At 45.8% G+C, this 24,208-nt stretch overlaps 1 protein-coding gene across 4 annotated transcripts in view; it reads left to right on the top strand.

Moving 5' to 3' along the window:
- The window catches only part of PDE4A (phosphodiesterase 4A), a 388,477-nt gene that overhangs the window by 315,010 nt on the left and 49,259 nt on the right, over positions 1-24,208 (top strand). For all 4 annotated transcript variants that reach the window (XM_053370589.1, XM_053370587.1, XM_053370588.1 and 1 more), the window contains 5 exons: positions 13,395-13,580; positions 14,452-14,488; positions 15,607-15,680; positions 16,825-16,874; positions 19,002-19,114. In XM_053370589.1, the coding sequence (XP_053226564.1) occupies positions 13,395-13,580; positions 14,452-14,488; positions 15,607-15,680; positions 16,825-16,874; positions 19,002-19,114 (460 nt within the window). The remainder of the gene's footprint in view (positions 1-13,394; positions 13,581-14,451; positions 14,489-15,606; positions 15,681-16,824; positions 16,875-19,001; positions 19,115-24,208) is intronic.

Genomic DNA, 24,208 nt, shown 5'->3' with positions numbered 1-24,208 from the left:
TGAAATGGAAACTTGACTGATTTGTAGCTTGGTCTCTGAACAACCGGAAGATATTAAGAATGTGTGGGTGCTCTCCCTTAGGCTTTCCAGATGATTATGAAATGTACCTTCCTTCATCCCTATTCATTATGACCGTGCTGACTTGTCTTGATGGAAGTTATAGTCCAAAACATCTGAAGGGGACCAGGTTGGGGAAACTGGATTTAGGAGAGTTTGTGACACTTTGAGAATGTGTTTCCACCAGCTGTTCCCCCTCCTTTTCTTGATCACATGGAAGCTTCTCCAAACCCACCCTTCTTGGCTGGCCGGCTGTACCAAGGTAATGTCCAACTTGGTGCCCTAACCTTAAATGAACTCTCTGGGTAAAGAGCTTCTGCGCACCACAAACCTTCCAAAGGAATAACCACACCCAATACTAATTGGAAACAGAGGCAACTGCAGATTTTGCCAGCATGAGTCTCTGCTTCGCTCAGCTTAGTGTTTCCAGCATGTGCCCTCCATAATAATATATACACTATACTGGGGTTGCCGACCATTTTGGGGGGCCTTTGGGGAATATTTGCAAACTGGAGGAACTGTACACCACAGCCAAGCACACGCAGCAACCTATTCTGCTGGCTACTGCATCCTAATTTTGGGAGGCGGGTAGGGTCACCCCACCCACAGATGCAAAATTGCGATCCTTGTGCTACATCCTCACATGCCTACAAACTTCTCCGGGGAACGTCTCACAAGCTGCCTCACGGCGGTGTTTTTATAAAGGTGTATGCATCCCAAGCAAACCAGGGCAATGATGCCAGGATGTTGCCCTTGAGTATAATGACCATATAAAGCCAAGTGGGAATGCTATTTAGCCGATAACACGGGCAACAACAAAAAGCCCACATTGATCCCAAAGGGGCATGCGGGGGATTGTGTAATGCCCCTACATTACATGTGTGGGTTTATTTAATTTTTTAAATATAATTTATATATATTACAACAATTATTCAATCGTAATTTTAACATTTCAAACTCCAACGCCCTTCCTCCCCCTTTCTGTGGTTCTTTACATTTCTTTTCACCTTCCTACATACTCCAAATGATCTCAACATATTCTTTTATATATCCATTCCCATATATATCCCGTATATATTTTGAAACTTCAGGTTTTTACATTAATCCTACTAATGTCTTAATCCGTTTATAGTTTGTTTGTAAATACTCAATAAACCATTTCCATTCCCTTTTTTTTAATGTTATCTTGATTCTTATTCTCCCGGTAAGTTTTGCCATTTCTGTGTAACGACAACAATTTTATTATTTATACCCCACCCTTCTGGGTGGGTTTCCCCAGCCACTCTGGGCAGCTTACAACACATCAAAAATCATCAAACATTAAAAACTTCCCTAAACAGGATTGCCTTCAGATGTCTTCTAAAAGTCACATAGTTGTTTATTTCCTTGACATCTGAAGGGAGGGCATTCCACAGGGCAGGCGCCACCACCGAGAAGGCCCTCTGCCTGGTTCCTCTCAGTGATAGAACTGCCAGAAGGCCCTCAGGGCTGGACCTGTAGCCCATTAACTTCTATATCCATTCTTCTCTCATTGGGACTTCTTCTTCCTTCCATTTTTGGGCAAATAACATTCTTGCAGCTGGGTTGCAGCCTCTACATTACATGTGTAGCTTCCATCTGCCAACACCACACATTGCTAGCATAAACTGGAGGCTGCATACATGGTAGCCCATTTTAAAATACTACCCTGCACACAGCCAGGGTAATATTTAAATAGTTCCTCTACCAAGTTCAGCTGTTGGCCCATATTTGCCGTTACAGTGGTACCTTGGTTCTCAAACTTAATCCGTTCTGGAAGTCCGTTCCTAAACCAAAACGTTCCAAAACCAAGGCGAGCTTTCCCGTAGAAAGTAAGGCAAAATGGAGTAATCCGTTCTAGACTTTTAGAAACAAACCCTAAAACAGCAATTTAACATGAATTTTACTATCTAACGAGACCATTGATCCATAAAATGAAAGCAATAAAGAATGTACTGCAGTCACACATCTATCAATCAGGAGCTGAACTGGGTTCCACACAGTCACAAAAACAAAACAAAAAAGCTGCAAAAACAAAAATGCAAAATAAATAGCAAAAACAGACAAACCTTAGCGTAACTCTCAAAACAAAAGTGTGGCACTCAAAACGCAAGCGTAACACTCAAAACAGAGCACGTTCAGCTTCCGAAAAATGTTTGCAAACCAGAACACTTACTTCCAGGCTTGCAGTGTTTGGGTTCCAAGTTGTTTGAGTACCAAGGCGTTTGAGAACCAAGGTACCACTGTACTGTCTACAAAATGACTGTTGACAGAGCTTCAGGATCTTAACACCTGGGCTCAGGGCAGCTAACACCAAGAAAAGCACAGTAAAATCATAATGTGGGGGGGGGACCAATTTAAAATACAGGTTAAAATGCAATTTAAAATACAGCCTCATTTTAAAAGTAGCCAATAAATCAAGACCATATGGGTAGGGAAGCATAAGGGTCAGACTGAGTCCAAAGCAAAGGCCAGGCGGAACAGCTCTGTCTTGCAGGCCCTGCGGAAAGATGTCAAATCCCACAGGGCCCTAGTCTCTTGTGACAGAGTGTTCCACCAAGTCGGGGCCAGTACTGAAAAAGCCCTGGCCCTAGTTGAGACCAATCTAACCACCTTGTGACCTGGGACCTCCAACTTGTTGTCATTTGTGGACCTTAAGGTCCTCCGCAGGGCATACCAGGAGAGGCGGTCCCATAGGTACCTGGGTCCTAGGCCGCTGTTTATCTACAGAGGCGAACAAGATAGTGAAGTATACACCATACACATACAGTTCCTTGTGGACATTCTTCAGGATTCACATTTCTGTTGTTTATTATCAGCAGCATATGATCTTGAAATATGGAAGAGGGTAAACGGCTGGAAACGTATAAATGAGAGAATGGGGAAAGTAGGGAATGTTGAAGCAAAACACAAGCAGATACTTCCTAATCCCTAACATTTTTCACCTGGGCACAGCACTCTTCCCCAATTCCCCTTTTCTGATTGCCAAGCAAGGTTCATTAGCAATCTGTCCAAACAATCATTTTAAATTTAAGAATGTTTGCTGATTATTTGATTTATAAAATTTATAAACTGCTTTTCACCTCAATGTGATCCCAGAGTAGTGTTCAGCACAAAAATAACAATGAAATGAAAAATAGGTCAAAATAGCAGCAGTAGTTCACAGAGACCTAAAACCCCAAAGAAAAATGAATCAAGCCACTCAGAGCATTGGAGAAACATTGTGTTTTGATTAAGCCCACCAGTGATGTCTTTGTCATGAGTGTTTCCAGGGGGAAGGAGTGCCACAGTTGGCACAACTATGACTGTCCAGTCCAGTGTCGCCATGCATCAAGTGACATTTCCCAGTGGTGGAAGAAGAAGAGCCCCCTCAGCTAATCCGACTGTTGGGGCTGACAGTCCATCAAGTGCCTAGTTTGCACCTTGTTCAGGGGGTTGTTATTAACAGACCTGTAGCCAGTTTAGAAAGGGACGTGGTTGGCACTGTGGGTTAAACCACTGAGCCTAGGGCTTGCTGATCAGAAAGTTGGTGGTTCGAATCCCTGCAATGGGGTGAGCTCCCATTGCTCGGTCCCTGCTCCTGCCCATCAGTTCGAAAGCACGTCAAAGTGCAAGTAAATAATAATAATAATAATAATAATAATAATAATAATAATAATAATAATTTATTTATACCCCGCCCATCTGGCTGGGCCTCCCCAGCCACTCTGGGCGGCTTCTATACTACATCAAACATTAAAAGCTTCCCTAAACAGGGCTGCCTTCAGATGTCTTCTAAAAGTCTGGTAGTTGGTGTTCTTTTTGACATCTGGTGGGAGGGCATTCCACAGGGCGGGTGCCACTACCGAGACAGCCCTCTGCCTGGTTCCCTGTAACTTGGCTTCTCGCAGTGAGGGAACTGCCAGAAGGCCCTCGGTGCTGGACCTCAGTGTCCGGGTAGAACGATGGGGGTGGAGACGCTCCTTCAGATATACTGGACCGAGGCCGTTTAAATAGGTACCGCTCCGGCGGGAAGGCAAACGGCGTTTCCGAGAGCTGCTCTGGTTCACCAGAAGCGGCTTAGTCATGCTGGCCACATGACCCGGAAGCTGTCTGCAGACAAACGTCGGCTCCCTCGGCCTATAGAGTGAGATGAGCACCACAACCCCAGAGTCGGCCACGACTGGACCTAATGGTCAGGGGTCCCTTTACCTTTACCTTTAGCCAGTTTAGATCCTGCAAAATAGGTGTTACATGTCATCACACTGAAGCAGCAGGCAATCTGGTAGCAGCATCTTTTCCTAGATTATCTTCAAGGGTAGCCCACATTGAGTGCATTGCAGTAATCAAGGCGGGAGGTGAATAGAGGTGTTTTTTTAAAATCAATTTTCAGACACAAAAGAATGAAAAAATTCTTTCCCAAGTCAGTGTTGGCCGTGGCTGAGGTGTGAAACCCACATGTCCTCAGCACCAGAAGAGAAAAATGCAATGTCTCCTGGGTGTGATGTGTGTCTTGCACACTTCTCTGTACAGTGTAGTGTCAGAAAATGCTTCCTCAGTCTCATCTACCTGATAACCTGTTGTCATTGGTGTGTCGCTTGCTTGCCAGTGTAAGTTATTGCCCTTTTCCCCCTCATCTGTCTGTGCACTGATAAGTCCCCCATCACCTTCTTTGCTCTTACGTTGACATGGTGTCTCCTTAGTCTTATCTGCTTCCATTTCCTCCCCTGTGGGAATGACGTAGGCAGCTCTTGGCATCTGCGCCTTAGCACTCTGACTTAAGCCGGCAACAAAAGCACGTACTCACAACAGCCATGTCTGTGTTTCAGCAGAAATCCCTTGCGCAGTGTGCACAGAAGTAGCCAAGTTGGGTCTCCTCTGTTTGCTGCCAAAAGGTTAAAGCAAACAGTTCGAAACGGAAGAAAAGTGCTCTATAGTTAAATGGAGATTGGCCTGAAATAAGAGTACCTGTGGAATTTTTAATTTAAATTTAAAAAACACAAAAACAGTTCTGTTCTTGGGTGGAATGAAATTGGGCTAGTACCAGAGGTTGCCATTGCTGGGCACTTGCAAAGGTGCCCACTCCACCGGGGGCTGAGCAACAGCCTCTGCTTCTGTTGCCCCATTCCTCTGGGCACCAGTGCAAGCTTAGTCCAAAGGAAGAGAGAATTGGGCACTGGCAACAGCAGCATGAAAGAGGTGAGCCCCTGTAGGGAGGGTTTCTACTGAGGGCACCTTGCCCAAGACGCTCCCCCCCCCCCCGCCGCCAAAAATAAAACCCAACCCCTGGAGCTATCACTGGAATGAGGCACACATTCTTTCTCACCCTTCTGCTTGCACTGTGCCAGTTTGTCACACTCTGTGCAAGACTCTTCCGTTCTCCAAGGAAAATCCAAACAGAATGAATGGAAAGCACGAGCTACAGTTTGATCCTTTTCCAGGCAAGTCGTACAAAAGGCTTGCTTCAATTAGGAACCTCTTATCTGCCTATGAGTCAGACAGACCTTTAAAGCGTCAGACTGCATTCCTAGAACTCCTTACCCTGTGAAGACAATCTAAAATCCCCAGGCTCAGTTCACATCTGTGCACCTCTTCTTCCTGCACTTCGGTTCCTTTGTTTGTGCAATGAGGGTTAAATTTCTTATCAGCGTGACAGCAATGGGAAGCAGCGAACTCCGCCCGTTAGTGTCCCACTCCTGCAGCCGATTGCTTTAAATGTGTACACTCCACCTTCTTTGGCTTGATCATCTCTCAGCCCAGGGAGAGACCCAAATCCGCTTATGCAGATGGTTGCATAATGTGTTTTGGTCTTGCAGGTCACCTCGGCCCCCCACAGCCCCACCTCCGTTGAGCAGAGGCAGGGCATGCTAGAGAGGCTCACAGTGGATTATACTAAGATGGATGGGGGGGGGGCATTTTCAATTTTAAACCACTCATTAATTTCATGAAATGCTAGTTGGTTCTTTGAAATGTGCTTGCCCTCCACTGTTTGAATTTGAAGGAAACTATATTGGAGGCTTTATGCTTGGATTGTTGACTGTTAGCCTGAATCAATACCTTTGCCCAATATGGAAGGCATGGAGGTTCCTCCCTCTCTAGGGTTGCATAGCAATCCGGAGGAAGCCAACATATCAACCTTCAGAGGTGCTCTCTCTGTAAGAGAATAGAGGCCTCCTAGTGGCTGCCTAGCTGCTTACAACTGATCCACTCCACCGAAAAAGCTCAGCTGGAGGAGAGCACATGATGACCCAGGCCTGTTTGATTCCAAGCATTGAACTGAGGGACATGTTTAAAGCTGCTGTGATTCTAGGTTAGTTTTGTGGTTCTTTCTATGATTTCTTAGCATGGTTTTTGTTGGAGCAATGAATATATTTCAGAAGTGAATCCAATAGGACTTTAACATCAAGTTGATATCACCACAGCTGCATGTTCCTTACATTTTTAAGCACCCTTTGTTTTTAGAAGTCAAGACACACACATATCCATTACAGTCTTTTCCAGTATTTTATATTTAGGAATTTGCTGGTTTCCACTGGCATACATAGCCCCTGGTTCAGAACACCTTTAGATCCCCACAACAATATTTTTGTCTAAAGGCCTGAAGAGGTTACTGGGGTGCATATAATCTGGGTTCCAGTCTCCCTAGCAGCTTCTGAGATATTGCATGGGATCCAGAGCAGCGGATTTTATGGTGAATTTGCATTACGCTGGCAAAATTCCTAAGGACTGAACCTGGCTGATCGTCCTCAAAATAGGAAGCCCTTGGTAGAGGTAGAGAATACTGCAAACACTTTACAAAGGAAAAGCAAATTGAAATTAGCAGGTTGCAGTGAGGACTGAGCAGAAAGATAGAAATTCCAGCAGCTAGAAAACATGGCCTGGATATGCCAGAATAGGGATCCCTGGGTGCCACGATTCAAGTTTGGGACAAGAACTCTTTGGTGAGAGAACCCAAGCAGAGATTTAAAATTACAAAATATGCAGCAAAGTAAAGCATGGAAATATATCCTATTGGACCTTTAAAAAAATGCCCTACTAAGTTCCTTCCAAAGTTTCCCTCTTCCTCTAGAATAGAAAAAGACCACACATTTGGTAAGTTAAAAATGGTTTACTTACAAACTCTCCAAAGGTCAGAGTCATGTGCTTTTCCATGCATTAGTCAGAAAAGTTGCACGGGCAGTATAACTTGGCTTAGTTACAAAGTGATGAAAGTTCCAAAATTATTGATAGAAGAACTTAAGAGTGCTTGAACTTCTGTGGTAGACAGTGGGGGGACAAAGTCTTGATTACCTAGTCCCAAGGTGAGCTAAGCCTGGGTCTTAACTCCTTTATGCATTAATGAGACTTACGCATGTTGGTTATATGAGGCTGGTTATCCCACAGTTCTCACAGAAGAAAGTTAACCCTTTCTGTCCTATTTCTGACATGAACATTAACAGGGGGAATTATGTGGAAGCTTGTCTTTAATAAAGCTCTGCTCTGAATAAATGTTAGTGGATTCAGTGGTCCAGATAGGAGACTTTAAACTCTGGACTTAATGGTCTTATTTTGGGAGGGTGAAAGATAGTAATTCTACTTTACTTACTCAAACATAGAGTAACCTGGATTGGCCGTGTTTGGGAATTCTCCTCATTTTGCTGATTGGGCGCTGGGACCTCTGCCCAAAGTCCTGCCCTGTTCATGCCGTGTAGTGAATTATAGGAGTCTGTGAGTTAGTGTCACAAGTAGAAGGGGTCCCCCCCCCCTATTTTGAACTTGGGGGCTGCCAGTTTCATGGTTTTAGCCACAGGGTATCACAGCAGAATTTACCAATCATTATCCATGATGAAAGTAAGACAGGCAGGTGTCACTAATGGGACACAATGCTCTGGGAGCTTCTGCCTGTTGTTTTGGATTTCCCACTGACCACAGGCACCCTAACCCTGTGAGCTGGGGAGGAAGCTGCTGCTCAGACCTGCTAGCAGAAGAGGCAGCCGGGAGCTCTTTCCATAGCACTTTAAAGCAGATGAGCTTTGTGATTGTTTTTGGACTGCGGCTGGGTTCAAAGTTTGCCCTTACACCATTCTCTCTCTCTCTCCACGTGTGTGAAAAAGACCTGATGACCTAATGGTCAGCATGCTTTGGTACTATAGACAAACACTTGGCAACTGTCAGGCTTGTTGCATATTTCTGTTGCATCTGTACAGGTGTCCTAGTAGTTATATGGAGACCCGACTATACAGCGACTCCAGAAGTCAATCCACAGTACAAAAAGAAAAACAACACCTGAATAAGATCTCTCTATGCAACTGAATATGCATTATATACGAAAAGGTAAAGGTAAAGGACCCCTGACAGTTAAGTCCAGTCGCGAACAACTCCGGGGTTGTGGCGCTCATCTCGCTTTACTGGCCGAGGGAGCTGACGTTTGTCCGCAGATAGTTTTTCCGGGTCATGTGGCCAGCATGACTAAGCCGCTTCTGGCGAAACCAGAGCAGCGCACATAAACACCGTTTACTTTCCCACCGAAGCGGTACCTATTTATCTACTTGCACTTTGACATGATTTCGAATTGTTAGGTTGGCAGGAGCTGGGACTGAACAACGGGACCTCATCCCATTGCGGGGATTCGAACCGCCGACCTTCCGATCAGTAAGCCCAAGGCTCAGTGGTTTACACCACATGTCTAATTCTGCCATGATCTTGCCTGTGAAATAACACTTCACGCATGCACACGTTTGCCGTGCTTGCTTGCTTCCGCATGGCATGTGATTGTCCATGCCGAGGGATGTATTAAGACTGGAGCAGCTAACATGGGGCCTGCCAGATGTTGCTGTACTACAGATTTCATGATACCAAACCATTGGCCATGTGGCTGGGGCTGATGGGACTTGGAGTCCAACGATTCTATGTTCAGATGTTGGTACCATATGCTATTATTTTTATTATAATAATTATATTTGGGCTATTCCCCCACCCCACCTTTTAAGGTCCACCTTCACAATGTGGCTTAAAAATTAAAATGTTGCGACAATACAATATGCAACAAACGAATTCTTCCCCCCTCCAGATTTTTTAATTCGTCTTTATTGAGTCAAAATATCATCTTACATATACATTACAAATAATTACAGCAAAATTAAACACAAAAATATAAAAGGAAAAAGATAAAGAAAATAAAAAAGCAAAGAAGAGTTAACAATAAGAGATGAACATTGGCTATAACATCCTGTTAAATAAGTTCATAAGACAATTCATAAGATATAATTCTTGTGTTCTTACCTTCCTTCAGTGACCACAGCGCAGAATGTGCGCCTCCTTTTCTTGTTTTTATCCTCATAATAAAGATCTGTATCAAAGAAAGGCAAAGCTGAGATTGGCTGAGCCACAGTCTCAAATGTGGGACAGCGAATTCTGACCATGAGCAAGCTGAGTAGATTCACCGTGTAAGAATAATGCAGTGGTAAACCCCGCAAGGATTGGGCATGTTGCTGCTGTTCATTCTCCCTTTCCTTTGGATGTGAGTTCTTCTGTTACTGACATGCACCTATCAAATTTGTCTTGTGCACTGTCCATAGCAGAAGGAGGAACTATTTGAAAGTAAGCTTACCACTTGATGGATCTGAAACACCCTCCCCCACCCGCTGCAGCCTGACTGGGCTCTTGATTTTTTTGGCTTTCTTTGTTTTCTTCCATTTCCTAGGACCCTTCTGAATTTGCATGTATTGAAATAAGGCACTGCGGTCAAGCAAGCAGTGAATTTCAGGGGGAGTTCACATTTTCTTTGCCTCGGTAATGGATATCCAGTTGCAGAGACCTCTCTCTCTCTCGCTCTGTGTGTGTGTGTGTACGTACCGGAAGAGCTGTTCTCTCATCTTTAACCAAAACCAAAACAGGCTGGGAGCACAATAAAGAGGAACTCCAACCCCTTTCCTTCTGGGAGGGTCTGATGGACCTGCTCTGTACCCTCTTGAACTTCTAGCTTCTCTTTGGTTGTGCTGGGGGAGACCCTGCCAGCCCTGCCTCCTCATGCCCCCGTCTTGGTTGCAGAGTGGTGAGTCAGCCCCTTGCTACTCTGTGCTGCATTTCTCAACTTGATTGCACCAACATCCTCTGAAACGACGCTGGGTGGGACGAGGCAAAGAGGCTGCTTGACTCCTGCAGGTATCTGGGTCGGGACAGCAGGAAACCCAGACCTCCTCCTCCCCAGCAACAGGGAGGGCGACCTGCGTCCACATGGCATGCACCATAAACTGCGTAACCACCACATCATGGCTCTGCCCAGCCTCCATGTATCCATCCGAAGGTTAGTTGGGCTGTGAGTTATCTGTGCTACAGTTGGCAGGGGGAACTCCACTGGGCAATGATTTTGCACTTGTTCGGTATGTGTGTTATGGTTGTTTTGTGCCTTCCTCTCTGGCCATTCTGCTGCTGCACTGCGCTGAGTTAAGCCGTGGTTTGGTTTCGTGTGACATGTGAGCCAGGCCAGTACCTCATGTCTGTTGGTGGGTTGACCAACTCGGACTGGGAGGGCAGGAAGGGCAATAGACCTGTGTAATGGTATGCCAGAAGGAGCAACAGCGATTGAAGGACCTTGGAAAGCTTGGATATCAAGGAATTGGTGGATCAGAATTGATGAGAGGAAGTTCTTAGTTTTTGAGAGGGCTACAGGTTGGGATCAGGAGGCATTAGCAAACTTGTTTGGCCCTCCAGATGTTGCTGGACTGCAACTCCCATCAGCCCCAGCAAGCATGGCCAGTGATCAGGAATGATGGGAGTTGTGGCTCAGCAACATCTGGAGGGCCAAAGGTTCCCGCTGTGGCTGCAGGTGGCATTTTTGCATTGTGTCCTGGCCATGGTCATTCCATTTTGCCATGGTCTTTCCACAACAGCTTTCAAGCCACATGGGTTTCTTGCACTGGGCAGGATGAGGGTACTGTTTAACCTCTGCACAGTTATTTGCTAATGCAAACATCTCCAGTCACTTAAGGGGAGACAGTCCAAACCAGAGTTTCCCAAACTTGGGTCCCCAGCTGTTTTTGGACTACAGTTCCCATCATCCCTTACCACTGGTCCTGCTAGCTGGGGATGATGGGAGTTGTAGTCCAAAATCAGCTGGAGACCCAAGTTTGGGAAACCCTGGTCTAAACTGAATTGTAGTAGATTTAATAGCTCAAGTACATGTAGAAAATAGTGGTATACTGACCACTAGGGGGAGATACAAGCAGTGATTAAGAAATGAGGAAGGAAGAGAGACAATCCGTCAAAGCTGTACTTGTTTATGCTGTGTGTTGGCTGAAAGGCCCAGTTTTTCATCAAGGAACTCAGAGTCCTTTACTGAGAAGTCTAAAATTCAGTAGCCTCAAAGCAAGGACAGCGAGTCAATAAAACTGGTGCAGGTCTTACTCTTGTAGAGGCATGCTCGGCTTCTGTTTCAAACGCGGTATTTGAGGTTTCGCAGAGTAAGGTTTGGGGCAAAACTAAGCTTTATGTGATAGTGAGAGAGGCACAGTGCAAATAGAGGTGACATGGGAAGGAGGTGGCCGTATGGGAAATGGAAGCCATTGTATATGTGACTCAGAAGCTATGGCCTGCTTGCTTTGAAAAGTATATTTCCACTGAGGGCTAGCAGCTTGCTTTTTAATTTTTATTAAAAAGTAAGTAAGTAAGTAAAGATTCTAAGGATCTAAAACTAGGCTGACATTGTGCCACAGTCTGTGACAGTCAATTGCTTACTCATTCCACATGGGTATAGCCGGGGGGGGGCAATTCTCCCCCATCAAGTAAATAAATAAAAATACTTAACTAACTGACAAATCGCGTCACAGATAGTTAGGTTCTTCCCCCCTCCCAAAAGAAGTCCTGTCCCCCCCCCAAAAAAAAATCCAGGCTACACCCCTGTCACTCCATTACATGAACAAAGTTGCTCAGAGAGGGAAATGAGGAATGCAATTGTTTTCACCTTTGTAGCAAACTCACTGCAAGTTTGGCTTGCACAGTACTCTAGAAGGCTGTCAAGCTTGTATCTGACTTGCTTACATATAGCATTTGGGCATGGACTGCTCTTCCAGTGGAATTTACCCAAGGTGGCTTACAAGGTATAAAAAAAGCATATTTATAGATATAAAACAATTTGTACAATTGCCATATAAATGGCAAAACAGCCATGTCCAAATGAAACATTTATATTTATAGATATGAAACAATTTGTACAATTGCCATATAAATGGCAAAACAGCCATGTCCAAATGAAACATTTATATTTATAGATATGAAACAATTTGTACAATTGCCATATAAATGGCAAAACAGCCATGTCCAAATGAAACCAGTCTTAAAAGTGTTAACAGTCAGATGCTATGCATCAGCCCATCCTGAGTGTTGCATAGTCTTGCAGCTACAGATGGAAGGACATGTCAGTCTCATTTTTCGAATCTTAAATTCAATTCTCCACATTTCTGCAGAAATTTGCTGTTATTTTTTTTAAAACAACCTCATTAAAATTCTTTAGCATCTTTGTATGAACTTCTCCTGATTTTTGCACTTTTGTTGGAGTTGCATTGCAAAATTTGGATAAGTGCGACTTTCGAAGGGTAGCTGTGTTTTGGTTCACATTTTGTTTCAGAAGTGAGAGTTTGATAGACTCCTCTTTAAATGCCCACTGAATCACCCAGCCCTACTTGCAGCCTTGCTGTGAAGTTGCTTGGTGGGCTTCCATGGGGAGGCAGTTCTTTGAAACAGACACCACTGCCCAAAAGGCTCAGGCTGATCTTGCTCTATGGACAGAAGGAAGACTGAGCAGAGTATCTGGGTGCAGCCAAGTCTGGAAATTCCATAGCCCAAAAATGGAAAACGAGCGAGGTCCCAGCCAAAGAAGAGTAGCAACTTAAGTTGACAGAATATGCGCAGCTTGCAGACTTAGCATATAGAATAAGAGAACAAGAAGAACATACGTTTAGAGAAGATTGGAAAACATTTATTGAATATATGTGTACGGCTGAAAGCACTGGCAGCATTAAGATAAATTCAACAGTGTAAATAAGTTATGATGGATGGAATAATGGAATAATGAATGGTATAGTTTCTGTAAAATATGCAGGGATTTGTGATATGTAAAATGAACCATGAAAATAGAAGAAGGGAAGTCATTGGTATTTTAAGGATGTAAAAATGAGTATTTAAAATTGTAAAACAGAAAATTTAATTAAAAATTCTAAACAAGTCTGGAAATTTTTTCCACCTTACAATAGCAGAGATCTCCCTTTGGCAGCTGTGGGAGACTGTGTGTCTTTTGCATATTTGTGTATCAAGCAAGCCATTTTCTGTTCTTCCTTGACATATTTCCTTTTCTCCTTCTGCAGTTTCGAGGTGGAGAATGGCCCGTCACCTGGGCGCAGCCCGCTGGATCCCCAGGCCAGCCCAGGTCTGGTGCTTCACCCCAGCTTTCCGCAGAGCCAGAGGCGTGAGTCCTTCCTGTACCGCTCGGACAGCGACTATGACATGTCTCCAAAGACCATGTCACGCAACTCGTCCATCGCCAGTGAAGCGTGAGTTCTCCTCCGTTCTTGGAAGGGCTGCGTGCCCAAGAGCAAGCATATTCTCACCCTAAAGAGACGAAGAGGGGCTGTGGCTTAGTGACAGAGCCCATGCTTTGCATGCAGACAGACCCAGGCTCAGTCTCTTGGCATCTTCAGGTAGGGTTTACCTAATCGGAAACCTTGGAGAGCCACTGCCGGTCAGTGTAGACTGTACTGAACGGATAGATCGAAGGCAGCTTCTTGTCTTCCTGCTCGTAACCCTGTGTGGCAGCAGCACAGTTAGCAGCAGGGTCTCCAGGCAGGCCTGGGGGTGTCCCTTGTCTTGCTGAGCTAGGTAGCCCAGTAGCCTGACCCTGTAGGTTCCAAGTTGTCACAGGCCTGAGCGCAAGCAGGTACCTTTGCAGCAGAAGGCCTGAAAGCTCCCAGACATGTTGAACAGTAAAGGGCCCTTTGTTAGATGGAAGATTTGCCTGTTGCAGCGCAGGGTCCTTCTGTCCTTCACCTCCAGGGTAATGACTTAACTGCTGAGCTGAAGACAGTGCAACCAAATCCTATCTGCATGCCTGTGCAGGATTTGTGACAGGTAGGATAAAAGAAACAAGAGTGGCCAAGTTTTAAACTACCCAGTTTTCTAAAATGATGATGGGCTGGTAGTAATGCCCAGAATATAGATTGGAATCTCATTAATAAGCTTTTGTTCCATCCTTATTAAAAGTACATGGCTTCCTCTACTCAGCAAAAAGATCCCTCAGGCTTGAAATTTCATTATCTAAGCTTTCTGCCAGGGAGAGTTTTGGAGTGTAGAGTTTGAGTTTTGCTGTGCTCTGTCATCCCTTCCCCACAAGTCATCTGTACTCGTGTTGTTTTTTATCCTTCACAGACATACTGAAGACCTGATAGTGACACCATTTGCCCAGGTATGTCCCAGGTCCCTGTGCGTGCTTAGGTGAGAAAAGGTGGCTTGTCACAGTTGTGTGCTCTGAGAAATTCCTGCCACAATACCTTCTTTAGGCTCCTCAAATAAAAAAATAGCTTAAGCTTTGAAGCTTTATTTTTTCAGGCTGAAGGTTAAGCAAAAACAAAACAAAAATAAAGCAGGGAGGGGTGATGCTCAACAATATCTTTTTCGCCCCCCTTTTTTCTTGTTTGTTTAACATTCAGCTGAATTCAGTGAATTCAGATTCTTGCATGCTGATTCGTAGTTTGTATTTCATTGAGCTTTGTTATTTTCCTTAAAGTGTAAGAACATCCAATACTTTATTGTTACAATGATTAGCAGTGCTGCTTCTTTTTTAAGAAAAAAATGTGCTGGTACTCACCATGAAGTTTTTACAGTAAGTGTCACACTTTAAACATTTGGTGGGGAAAGGGTTCCGGTACTGCATACCATTGAGTACCCCCAGGAAAAAAAGCACTGAGATTAGCACAGATTTTCTTTCCCACCACAAATACAGAACCAAAGAATATGACTTCATGGTGTAAGTGGGGCGGGAGGTAAATTTTATTTTACCTACTTCTGAAAGCTTTAAAACATGCCAAAATACTGAGTTGCAAATACGCAGCCTAATATTGTGTGCCCCGCCTGCTGCGGGCAGATGTTTAAGCCCTCATCTCTTCAATAGAGACCAAATCAAACCAGGCACTGGGGCTGGGGTAGCGGATGCTACTCTCTCAATTTTGTATCTCTCTCTGGTCCACCTGTGGAGATGATGAATAGGAAATAAAGCAGCAAGACCAAGTTTTCTTTGCTCCTTGTCATATTCGCTTATCTGTAGTGCCAATGGTTTAAAAGAGTTCTTCATAATTTGAAGAAATCCTTTTGCCACGCTTCTCAGTACGAAGAGACATGCATCTTTCTGTTTGGGTACAGAAAGCACTTCCCTCCCAGCCCACATTTTTAGCCTCTGGTACTTCCTGGTGAGAGTCAGCCTCAGTTTTGTTCTTCATCCCACCCCCTCGTTGTTCTGGGGTCTTCTGTTGGCTTCAAAGAGCAGCTTCATAGCCCTAACGCTCTCTGCCCATTGGCTTCCTATAGGTCCTGGCAAGTTTGAGGAGCGTACGTAATAATTTCTCCATCCTGGCAAATGTTCCTACGCCAACATCCAACAAGTAAGTGTGTGCCAGTTCTGGGGTGTTCAAGAAACACCTAAATGTGACTCGTTTGCAATTTTAGTTCTCGTTTGGTGCATCAGGCCAGATGGCACTTCCTGTGCTCAGCTGGATCTTTTCTCTCCCTCCGCCAACCTACTTCCAAAGACTGCGCCTGGTTTGCTCAGTCCCCTTGTGGAGGGACTACAGAAAAAATGAGGAAGCGCTGTGTTGCATCCAAACATTACAGCTGACTGTACCCTGCACTGAGATTATGCATTGATAAAGGGCAAGTTAAAATATTTTAAATGAAATCTCCAGGTTCAGAGGCTGTGTTCCCCTGGAAGAACCAGGACAGCAAAGTTTGGGAGGAGGTGAGAACTGCTTCCCACCAAGTCTGGTTTGGTGTTAAATCAGCTTCTGGCTATTCCTGGAGTTTTTAAACTCTGAATTGCCTGTACCCCCAGGAATTCAACTTTTATTTTGCGGTGGGGTATACCTTCTTGGTGCCCCAGTCCAGCCCTTGTAGTTGATGCTCTTGTGTTCCTTAAGAGCTGGAGCCTGAGCAGATGCTGTAATTCCACATAAGTCTCTGTTTGTATTTCTTTTCCCTTGCCTGCCTCTCCTCCCTTCCTCCCAGAACTACTGTAGGGTTTTAATTAATGCCGGAGGCAAAGTCCAGAGTCATAGAGTGTAAAGCAAGAATGAAAGCCAGCCTCATTCAGACATGCACAATGCATGCAAACCAATATAACTAAGCACATACCATCTGCCCAGCTGCTAAGGGAACACCTACATTACCAATGTATTTGTAGTCAGTTTTATGGCAATTGATGCTTCAGTTATTCTCCTGGTACAGCAGGCTAAGCTGTATCTTCCTCCTAGCAGGCATGCAGTTAAACTAAAGAGGTAGGAGGCCTTGTCCCTTAGAGATCAACTGAGATCAGGTTGCTGCTCCCTTCACATCCCCACTTAAAACCACTCACATTTCCATCTCAGTGGGATGAAATGGATTTTGGATCCTACAGTATCTCCCAAGTTCATTTGCTGCCTACGAACTTGCAGAGGTGACATCTCAAGTGGCCAGGGGGGTGGAGGGACACGTGCCAGAAAGGGTGGTGCCTGAGCCTGATCATCTATCTTTTCTCTCTTCTGTCCCCCTTAGGAGGTCTCCCATGGGCAGCCAGCCAACTGTTTGCAGAGCCACGCTCTCAGGTAATGGGATGCCTAGTGTTTAGTACCAAGAGGGTTCTGGTTCTGAAGGAGCAAACAAGGGAACATACACAGAGTCAGCCTCATTGGCCTGGCATCAAGTTTTGGGATCCATGAAAAGTTCAGTGGATTCCTGCTCCCTCTCCAAGATCTGCAGCGTGCACGATGTATCATATAAATCACCCCTCAAAGGTCCACATTCAGTATAGGGGGCTTTGTCTCCGGGGGGAAACAGGTAATTGGAGCCACTCTGTGCAGATGTGGCCTTTACTATGAGGCACAATGAGGTGGCCAACTCATGCATCTATCTCTGTACAGATGGGAGCCATGGAGCATTTCCCACCAGGAATCTTCTCTGCATGGCTTTGACGTTCACAAGAGCACAGCTCCTCTTAATTCAGTGGCGCTTGTTCAGGAGAGCTCCCAAAGTACCTGTGTCCTGTGTTAATTAATTAATTGGGAAGGAGGGAACCCTTTGGGATTTTTGCCACAAGTGCCAGAATATCTTGGGTTGGCCAGAATCTCCCTGAGTGCAATGCAACCCTTGAAAGGAAAAGGAAAAGCACCCCCGTGCCACATGGCTGCAAAAGCTGCCACCCTCAGGTGCTTGTTCCTGATGCTTCAAACCCATCAGTCACCCCTGACCTCTTGAGCATCAGCTTCCTCCTTGGCCCCAAAGGGAATGATCAGCCTGACTTGTCTTCCTCTATAAAAAGTTGCAACACCTGGCATTGCTGCTTGGGTTCTGAACTGTAAGAGGATCCCAGCACTCCTACATTGCTAAATCAAAGAGCATATTCTTGGCAAAGCCATGTTATCTAAAGCAGTGTTTCCCAACCTTGGGCCTCCAGCTGTTTTTGAACTACAATTTCCATCATCCCTGACCACTGGTCTTGCTAGCTAGGGATGATGGGAGTTGTAGTCCAAAAACAGCTGGAGGCCCAAGGTTGGGAAACACTGATCTAAAGCTACAATAACCCATTGCCCACTTATCCCCCTAATTCCTCCAGCTGTGGTGTGGGCTAAACAGCAGGATACTTAGAGCTTGTAATGGCAAGAAAGGCTGACTGCAAAAGAACGAGTGTAGCATCTAATGGCCAAGACTGCATTAACTTGGCCATGAACTCGCTGGTTGATGGTTTTAGGTGAGTCCTGCTTTCAGCTTCAGCCCCTGCCCCATCAGTGTTATCAGGATAATTGACTGGTTCTCTGTGCTTTTGGCCAGAAATTCATCTTGCAATCTGCGTGCCACCATTTGGCCAACATCAGATGGGTTTATAACACCATCCACGGTTTCATTTATAATTGACTGTGCATTTTGGGTGTTTCCTTCAAGTTTCTGGAGCTTCCACTTCTGCTACCTGGTAGCAGAAGGAACTGCAGTCAGCCTCTTGAACTTCACAGCATCATGTGATTCCCTTCTAGATGTCCAAAACCATATGCCCAGCTTTACGTTCCTGCCTTGTATGTATATGGCTCATCTACCTGTTCCCCCTTTCCTTCAGCCCTGGTTCCTAGGTAAATTAGCTCATTCATAACATCAATTAGGTGGTCTTGTGCATACTTATACTTCCGCTAAGCTTCACATCTCTTTGGGAGCATGGTAAAGTGGGTGGACTGGGAAGTGTGTTTTCTTGAAATGGTTCCTTTGTCGCGTCTTTCTCCCATCACAACCAGACTTGGCTGCAGTGCCACACGACTTGAGTTCCACAGGTCACCTTTTCTTTAAACCAGGCCTGTTCCAGTTGTGACCCACTGCTGCTGCCTGCTTCGTGCTTTGCAACCCCAGCCCAGCCCCATTTTCTGCAGCCCCAGGCAGGCAGTGAAAACAGAAAATCTATCAGGCCCCTGGTGAGCTCCGATAGGTGATTGGCAGGTCATAGGTTTTGAGACCTTTGGGGCCTTCAGTTATTTAAAAGAATATAATAAGAAAGAAGAAAACCTCTCTGGGACTGTGCTGCTTGCCCTGAATATCCCAGTATCCTATGCCTGCCCTCCATATCCCTTGGCAACGTGTTTCCTAAGCTGTCTGCAGGTGAGGCAAGAGAAACAGAACTGGCCAAGGGTGAACTTCATGCTTCTCCATCACTTAAACCTGACTGGCTGTTTTCTTACCCGACTCTCTTGCAGAAGAAACATACCAGCAGATGGCCAAAGAGACTTTGGAAGAGCTAGACTGGTGCCTTGACCAGCTGGAGACCATTCAGACGTACCGCTCTGTTAGTGAGATGGCATCCAACAAGGTAGGGCTCAGAGCTTGCTTGGCCTGTTCTATGGCTGCCACCCTGGTTTCCAGAATGGTGCCAGCACCTCCCTTTGCTGCAGCGTGGAGTGCCATTGTTCTGTGTTTCCATTGGTCAGCCATGCCCACTTGCACAATAGTGGTGCAAGTGATGCCTTTTTCCCCTGTTGCTTTTGGTTGCTGCAACGCTTTAGGGGCCTGGCTGCCCTGGGGGCCAGGATCTGCATGCTCTCAGCCCTGCATCTTTATGGGGTTGCATTTGGGAACAAAAAGGGCAAAACTCTTGGGTCAAATTGGCAGCCGCAGTTGATCTAGTTGAGCACAATTCATACTGCCTGGGGGCAGATTAAGAGCAGGTCTGTCCCAGCAAAGCCCCCTCCAGAAATTTCTCTGAGGACTAAGAGATTTTTTTAAAAAAAATATCCACTGAAATTATTGTATTCTGTAGGCCAAATCAGACATACGTAGCAAACACCCAAACACAAACACCCCTACCTGTCTTGGTCCTTAAATTGCAATGCAATAAATTTCACTCTTCTTTATTAAGATGGTCATATCTGTACTGTACAGGGCAGTGTATTAATGATAAGGCTATAGCTATGGATGGAGAGAGATGGAATCATACATTAGCAACTGTTGACATGCAAAAAGGTTTCTGCCTCTGGTTTGTACATGGCTTAGTTCTTTGTTTTCTGGGCTACAAGAACTATTACGCTGCTCCTGCTGTTTGAGTCTTCGCTGAGTAGGGCAGATGTGGTTTTAAAGGCTGTTGCGAAGCGCTACATGAAAGTGGGTTGCGAAGTGTCTCGTGGCCGGGAGAGCTAAGGGGACTTGCAGGGCAGGGAAATGCAAAGTGGAGAGCTGCTTGGCTGAGAAATGGACAGGTGCTGCTTTGCAGGATACATCCTAGAAGAAGAAGAAGAGAAGAAGAGTTTGGATTTGATATCCCGCCTTTCACTCCTCTTCAGGAGTCTCAAAGCAGCTAACATTCTCCTTTCCCTTCCTCCCCCACAACAAACACTCTGTGAGGTGAGTGGGGCTGAGAGACTTCAAAGAAGTGTGACTGGCCCAAGGTCACCCAGCAGCTGCATGTGGAGGAGCGGAGACGCGAACCCGGTTCCCCAGATTATGAGACTACTGCTCTTAACCACTACACCACACTGGCTTCTCCTACAGGAGAAACATGGCTGTTCCTAGATACAAATGGATTAATCCAGATGAATGAGCTCATAGTCTGGTGTACATGTGTTTAGTTGTGTGTTTGCTTTATGTTTCGAGATAATTGGCCTGAGAATCCCCGCTGCAGTTGGTGTACTCTCCCTTTTATCTATATCTCGTATTGTCTTTTGTGAAACTCCGGATTATGTACACAGAATTCCCAGGGAGCCTCTCATCCAAGCATTGACCAAACCCACCTGTTTAGCTACAACAAATCCACTATGTCATGAGCCTTTTATATATTCCCAAAGGTCCGTTCTCCCCAAGGCCCCACTCCCTTTCTCTTTGCCACTCCCTGTCTTAAGAAGTTTGTGCTTGCAATTGAACAATCTGGAATTGATTGCGAAAAGGGCCGAACCGGATGCCGAATGCATGTGGGGTGTGAGAGATGGGGGACACAAGAACAGCATATATCTGTGTTTCTCTCCCCAACCCTACTGGATCTGCTAGCTCCTTAATGTGTGTGGGGGGGTGTTATAGCATTGGGGATTAGCGTTAAAACCCTCTCCTGTATCACCAATTTCCCATCTCCAGAGCAGCCTCATTCATTCATACCTTCTTCCCTCATGCAGCCCCTCATCCAAGCAATGACTGGACCAAGGCCTGCTGAGGTTCTTCAAGTTGGTGATCTCATGTGCCTTCAGACTGTTGCCCTGGGACTGAAGTGTGCAGTCATGCAGTAATTAGCAAAATGAAAACCATATGTGATCCTAGTAGCAGATCACTTGAGTCAGGTCTGGTTTGGCCCAAGAGTCCACAGTTTACTCTATTGTGCAGCAGGCTTCAGCATGGACTTCTGAAGAGTTGCCACTGGCCAGACTAACGGAGGAGGGTCTCCAGCTGGCTGCCTGACACAGAATTTCAGCTTTCCAGCAATGCTGCTGCTTTCGTAAGAGAAGGAGCTAGAGGAGCATTTGTGGTGGTGTTGTTGCTGCTGCTTTGTTTTGTTTTAAAGTTAGAAGTTAAATAGGTTGACACAGAAGGTGCCTGCTGGAATCTTCTTGGGAGGAAAAGTTCCAGTCTCAGAACTACAGACTGGAGCTCCCTCCGCTGACTCTGAATACCAGCTGCTAGCCATCACAAGTGGGAAGAGTGGAAGTCCTGCCTGCAGGCTTCCGATCTGGCCAACTACTGTGAGAGAGGATGCTGAACTAGATCCAGCAACTTCTTGTATTCTTAATGAGAGAGTGGCAGTGCACTCATGTCCTGTTTGTAGGCTAGACTAGATGGGTATTTGGCTTGATCCAGCAGGGCTTATCTTATAGCAGACATGTTCAATTGGTCGACCGCCATCAACAGGTAGATCCCCTAGTGATCCTAGTAGATCGCGGGATCCTTATCGATCGTGGGCTTCGAATAACTTCTGAATTAAATTTTTCCGCCCCCTCGCTCTGTCCTTCCGTCGTGTCTAGTGGCTGGAGTTTGCTGTTTTCTCATTGCGATGTGGAATTCATTGATCAACTTTAGCACTGGGTGCATTTGTTATTTGCGGAGTGTGAGATGAGCTCAACAACTCTGGTCGATCCTCAATGACAATTGGTAGATCACTACCAGTTTTTGTACACTGGGAGCAGATCGCAGTCTCTTGGGAGTTGGATGGACCTGTCTTATAGGATTCTCTGATTAAGAGGACTCTGGCAATCTTACTGCTTAATATGGCAAGTTAGGGTACCGCCCTGTGAGCCACTATTTCTCAGCCTCGGTCTCCAGTTTGTTGATAATACAGTGGTACCTTGGGTTACATACGCTTCAGGTTACAGACTCCACTAACCCAGAAATAGTACCTCAGGTTAAGAACTTTGCTTCAGGATGAGAACAGAAATCGTGCTCCGGTGGCGTGGCGGCAGCAGGAGGCCCCATTAACTAAAGTGGTGCTTCAGGTTAAGAACAGTTTCAGGTTAAGAATGGACCTCCGGAATGAATGAAGTACTTAACCTGAGGTACCACTGTAATGGTAACCTAACTTAATATGACTGTTGCAAGAACAACTGAGAGACGATGCATGGCAAAACCTTCGAACGTTTCAAAAATGCACTATAAATGCAAAGTATTAGAGTGGTACCTCAGGTTAAGTACTTAATTTGTTGAAGCGTATGTAACCTGAAGCGTATGTAACCCGAGGTACCACTGTATTATTACTTGCAAGTAATCATCCTAGCCTGACATTTGAAGTGTCATCTTTGCTCAGGCAATGCTCCTCCTTATGTCCATCTAGGCACGGGTCACAACTCTTTGGAAAGTTCCCCATCACAGCTCCTATTTGTTTCAGTGTGGCTTGTGCGAGGAGTGATTCAGGTATGAGCTCCAAGAATCCCTCACAGTGTTGCACAGGCGGTGTCAATTCACAACCCCCCTGATCTGAGAGTTATTTCCCAGCATTCTTTTTGTGAAATTGCAGTGAATTATAGGTGCCTCTCGTGTAGACCACGGTGCAATTGCTTGGGGCAGCAAAAATGTTTGGGATGGCCATGTTTCAGGAAGTAAACCTCTGTAGGTTCCACGTCCTCATTCCACAGAGAGATGCATGCCTGTGCTTAAGTGAACCAGCATTTATTCTAGCTGGTAGGTTTATGTTGAAAATGGGTCACAGTCTGCTCGCCTGGATACCTTATAAGAGGTTGTTTTCCCCTGAAAAGAGCAAGGGAGAGAGCTAGCAAAGAGGGTGTTGAGGACAGGGTAATGTTCTGACCGGCCTTTTCTGAAAGGGGAGCAGGTTTGCCGCTCCTAGTTAAAGTGTACCTTCTGCCCACTGTATGGCAGTGGGTGTATGCAATTGTGTTTTGTATTCATGGCGCATGGCAGCGGCTCTGTGTAGGCTGAGTTGGGGTCTTCCCATCATTGTGCTCAGATTGTCCTGCTCCAACAGCGAGAAGGAAGAGCAGAGCGTCCCTCTGAAGGGCCTCTTGTCCTGCCTCTGTGGTTTTTTTATGTTGCCACGTCTGGAACGTGGAGCCCCAAGGGCAGGGTGCCCTCGAGTTGTGGGTAGCAGGAGGCCTAATGCTGAAAGCAAAGGCACTCAAACATAGCTCAGATGTATGAATAAAAAAATTAGAATGCCCACTGCTAGTATTGGGGGTAGCGGGGTGCTCTTGGGATATGTGCATGCAAGCGGGGAGCAATAACACATTCGCCCCTGCAGGTATTTCTTCTATCCCATAATAGCCCTTCAGGCAGTCTCCTGGTCCTGCAGCAGCTTCACTTTCCCAGGTGTGTTTGCAAGGGAGGGACAGTGTTTCATGCACTTGGGATACCGTGGCAATTTCTTCCCTCCCGAACACACAAAAATGCCGGGTCAGCTGCCTAGATATATAGGGAGCAAAATCAAGCCAGCGACGATTGAAGGCTAGAAGTCTGGTTGTCAGGAGGTTTTGACACACTTAACCAGAATAGATCTAGACAGTTGTGCGAATGCAAACATGACAGAGTGGAGAAACTGATAAAATAGGCTGTTGCTGCGACTGGACCCGGTACTCTTAGCTTTCCCCTCCCTCCACCCCCCTCCCATCCCCACCAGGGCAGTTTTCTTAAGTCCCTCACCTTTCTCAAAGCTTGAGATAAAACTGCTACAAGCCATGAATGTCAGACTGAGGTGGCTACGGATCAGGATGAAAAAGCAGAATGGTGGGTCACTGGCGGCAGCTGGCTGGCCCCTTGCCCCCTGCTGACGTTGGGCGGGGAGGGGGCAGAGTCCTGCTGCCCATCCCACTGCGAGCTGGAGCATCTTGCTGTTCAGTTTGCAGCCCCTGTCTGGGAACTGCAGCCAGACAGCTCTCCGAGAGTCCATGTGTGTTCCTTTCTGCCTCGTTTCCTCCACCAGCAGAGCTGGGTTACCCGGTCACCTTTGGTGAAGTCTTCCGCCAAGCCCGACAGGTGTTCT

This window comes from Podarcis raffonei, chromosome 17 (genome assembly GCF_027172205.1).
Source record: "Podarcis raffonei isolate rPodRaf1 chromosome 17, rPodRaf1.pri, whole genome shotgun sequence".
Taxonomy (NCBI): domain Eukaryota; kingdom Metazoa; phylum Chordata; class Lepidosauria; order Squamata; family Lacertidae; genus Podarcis; species Podarcis raffonei.
Note: the sequence above shows the minus strand (reverse complement) of the source record. Positions and strands in the feature narration are given on the sequence as shown.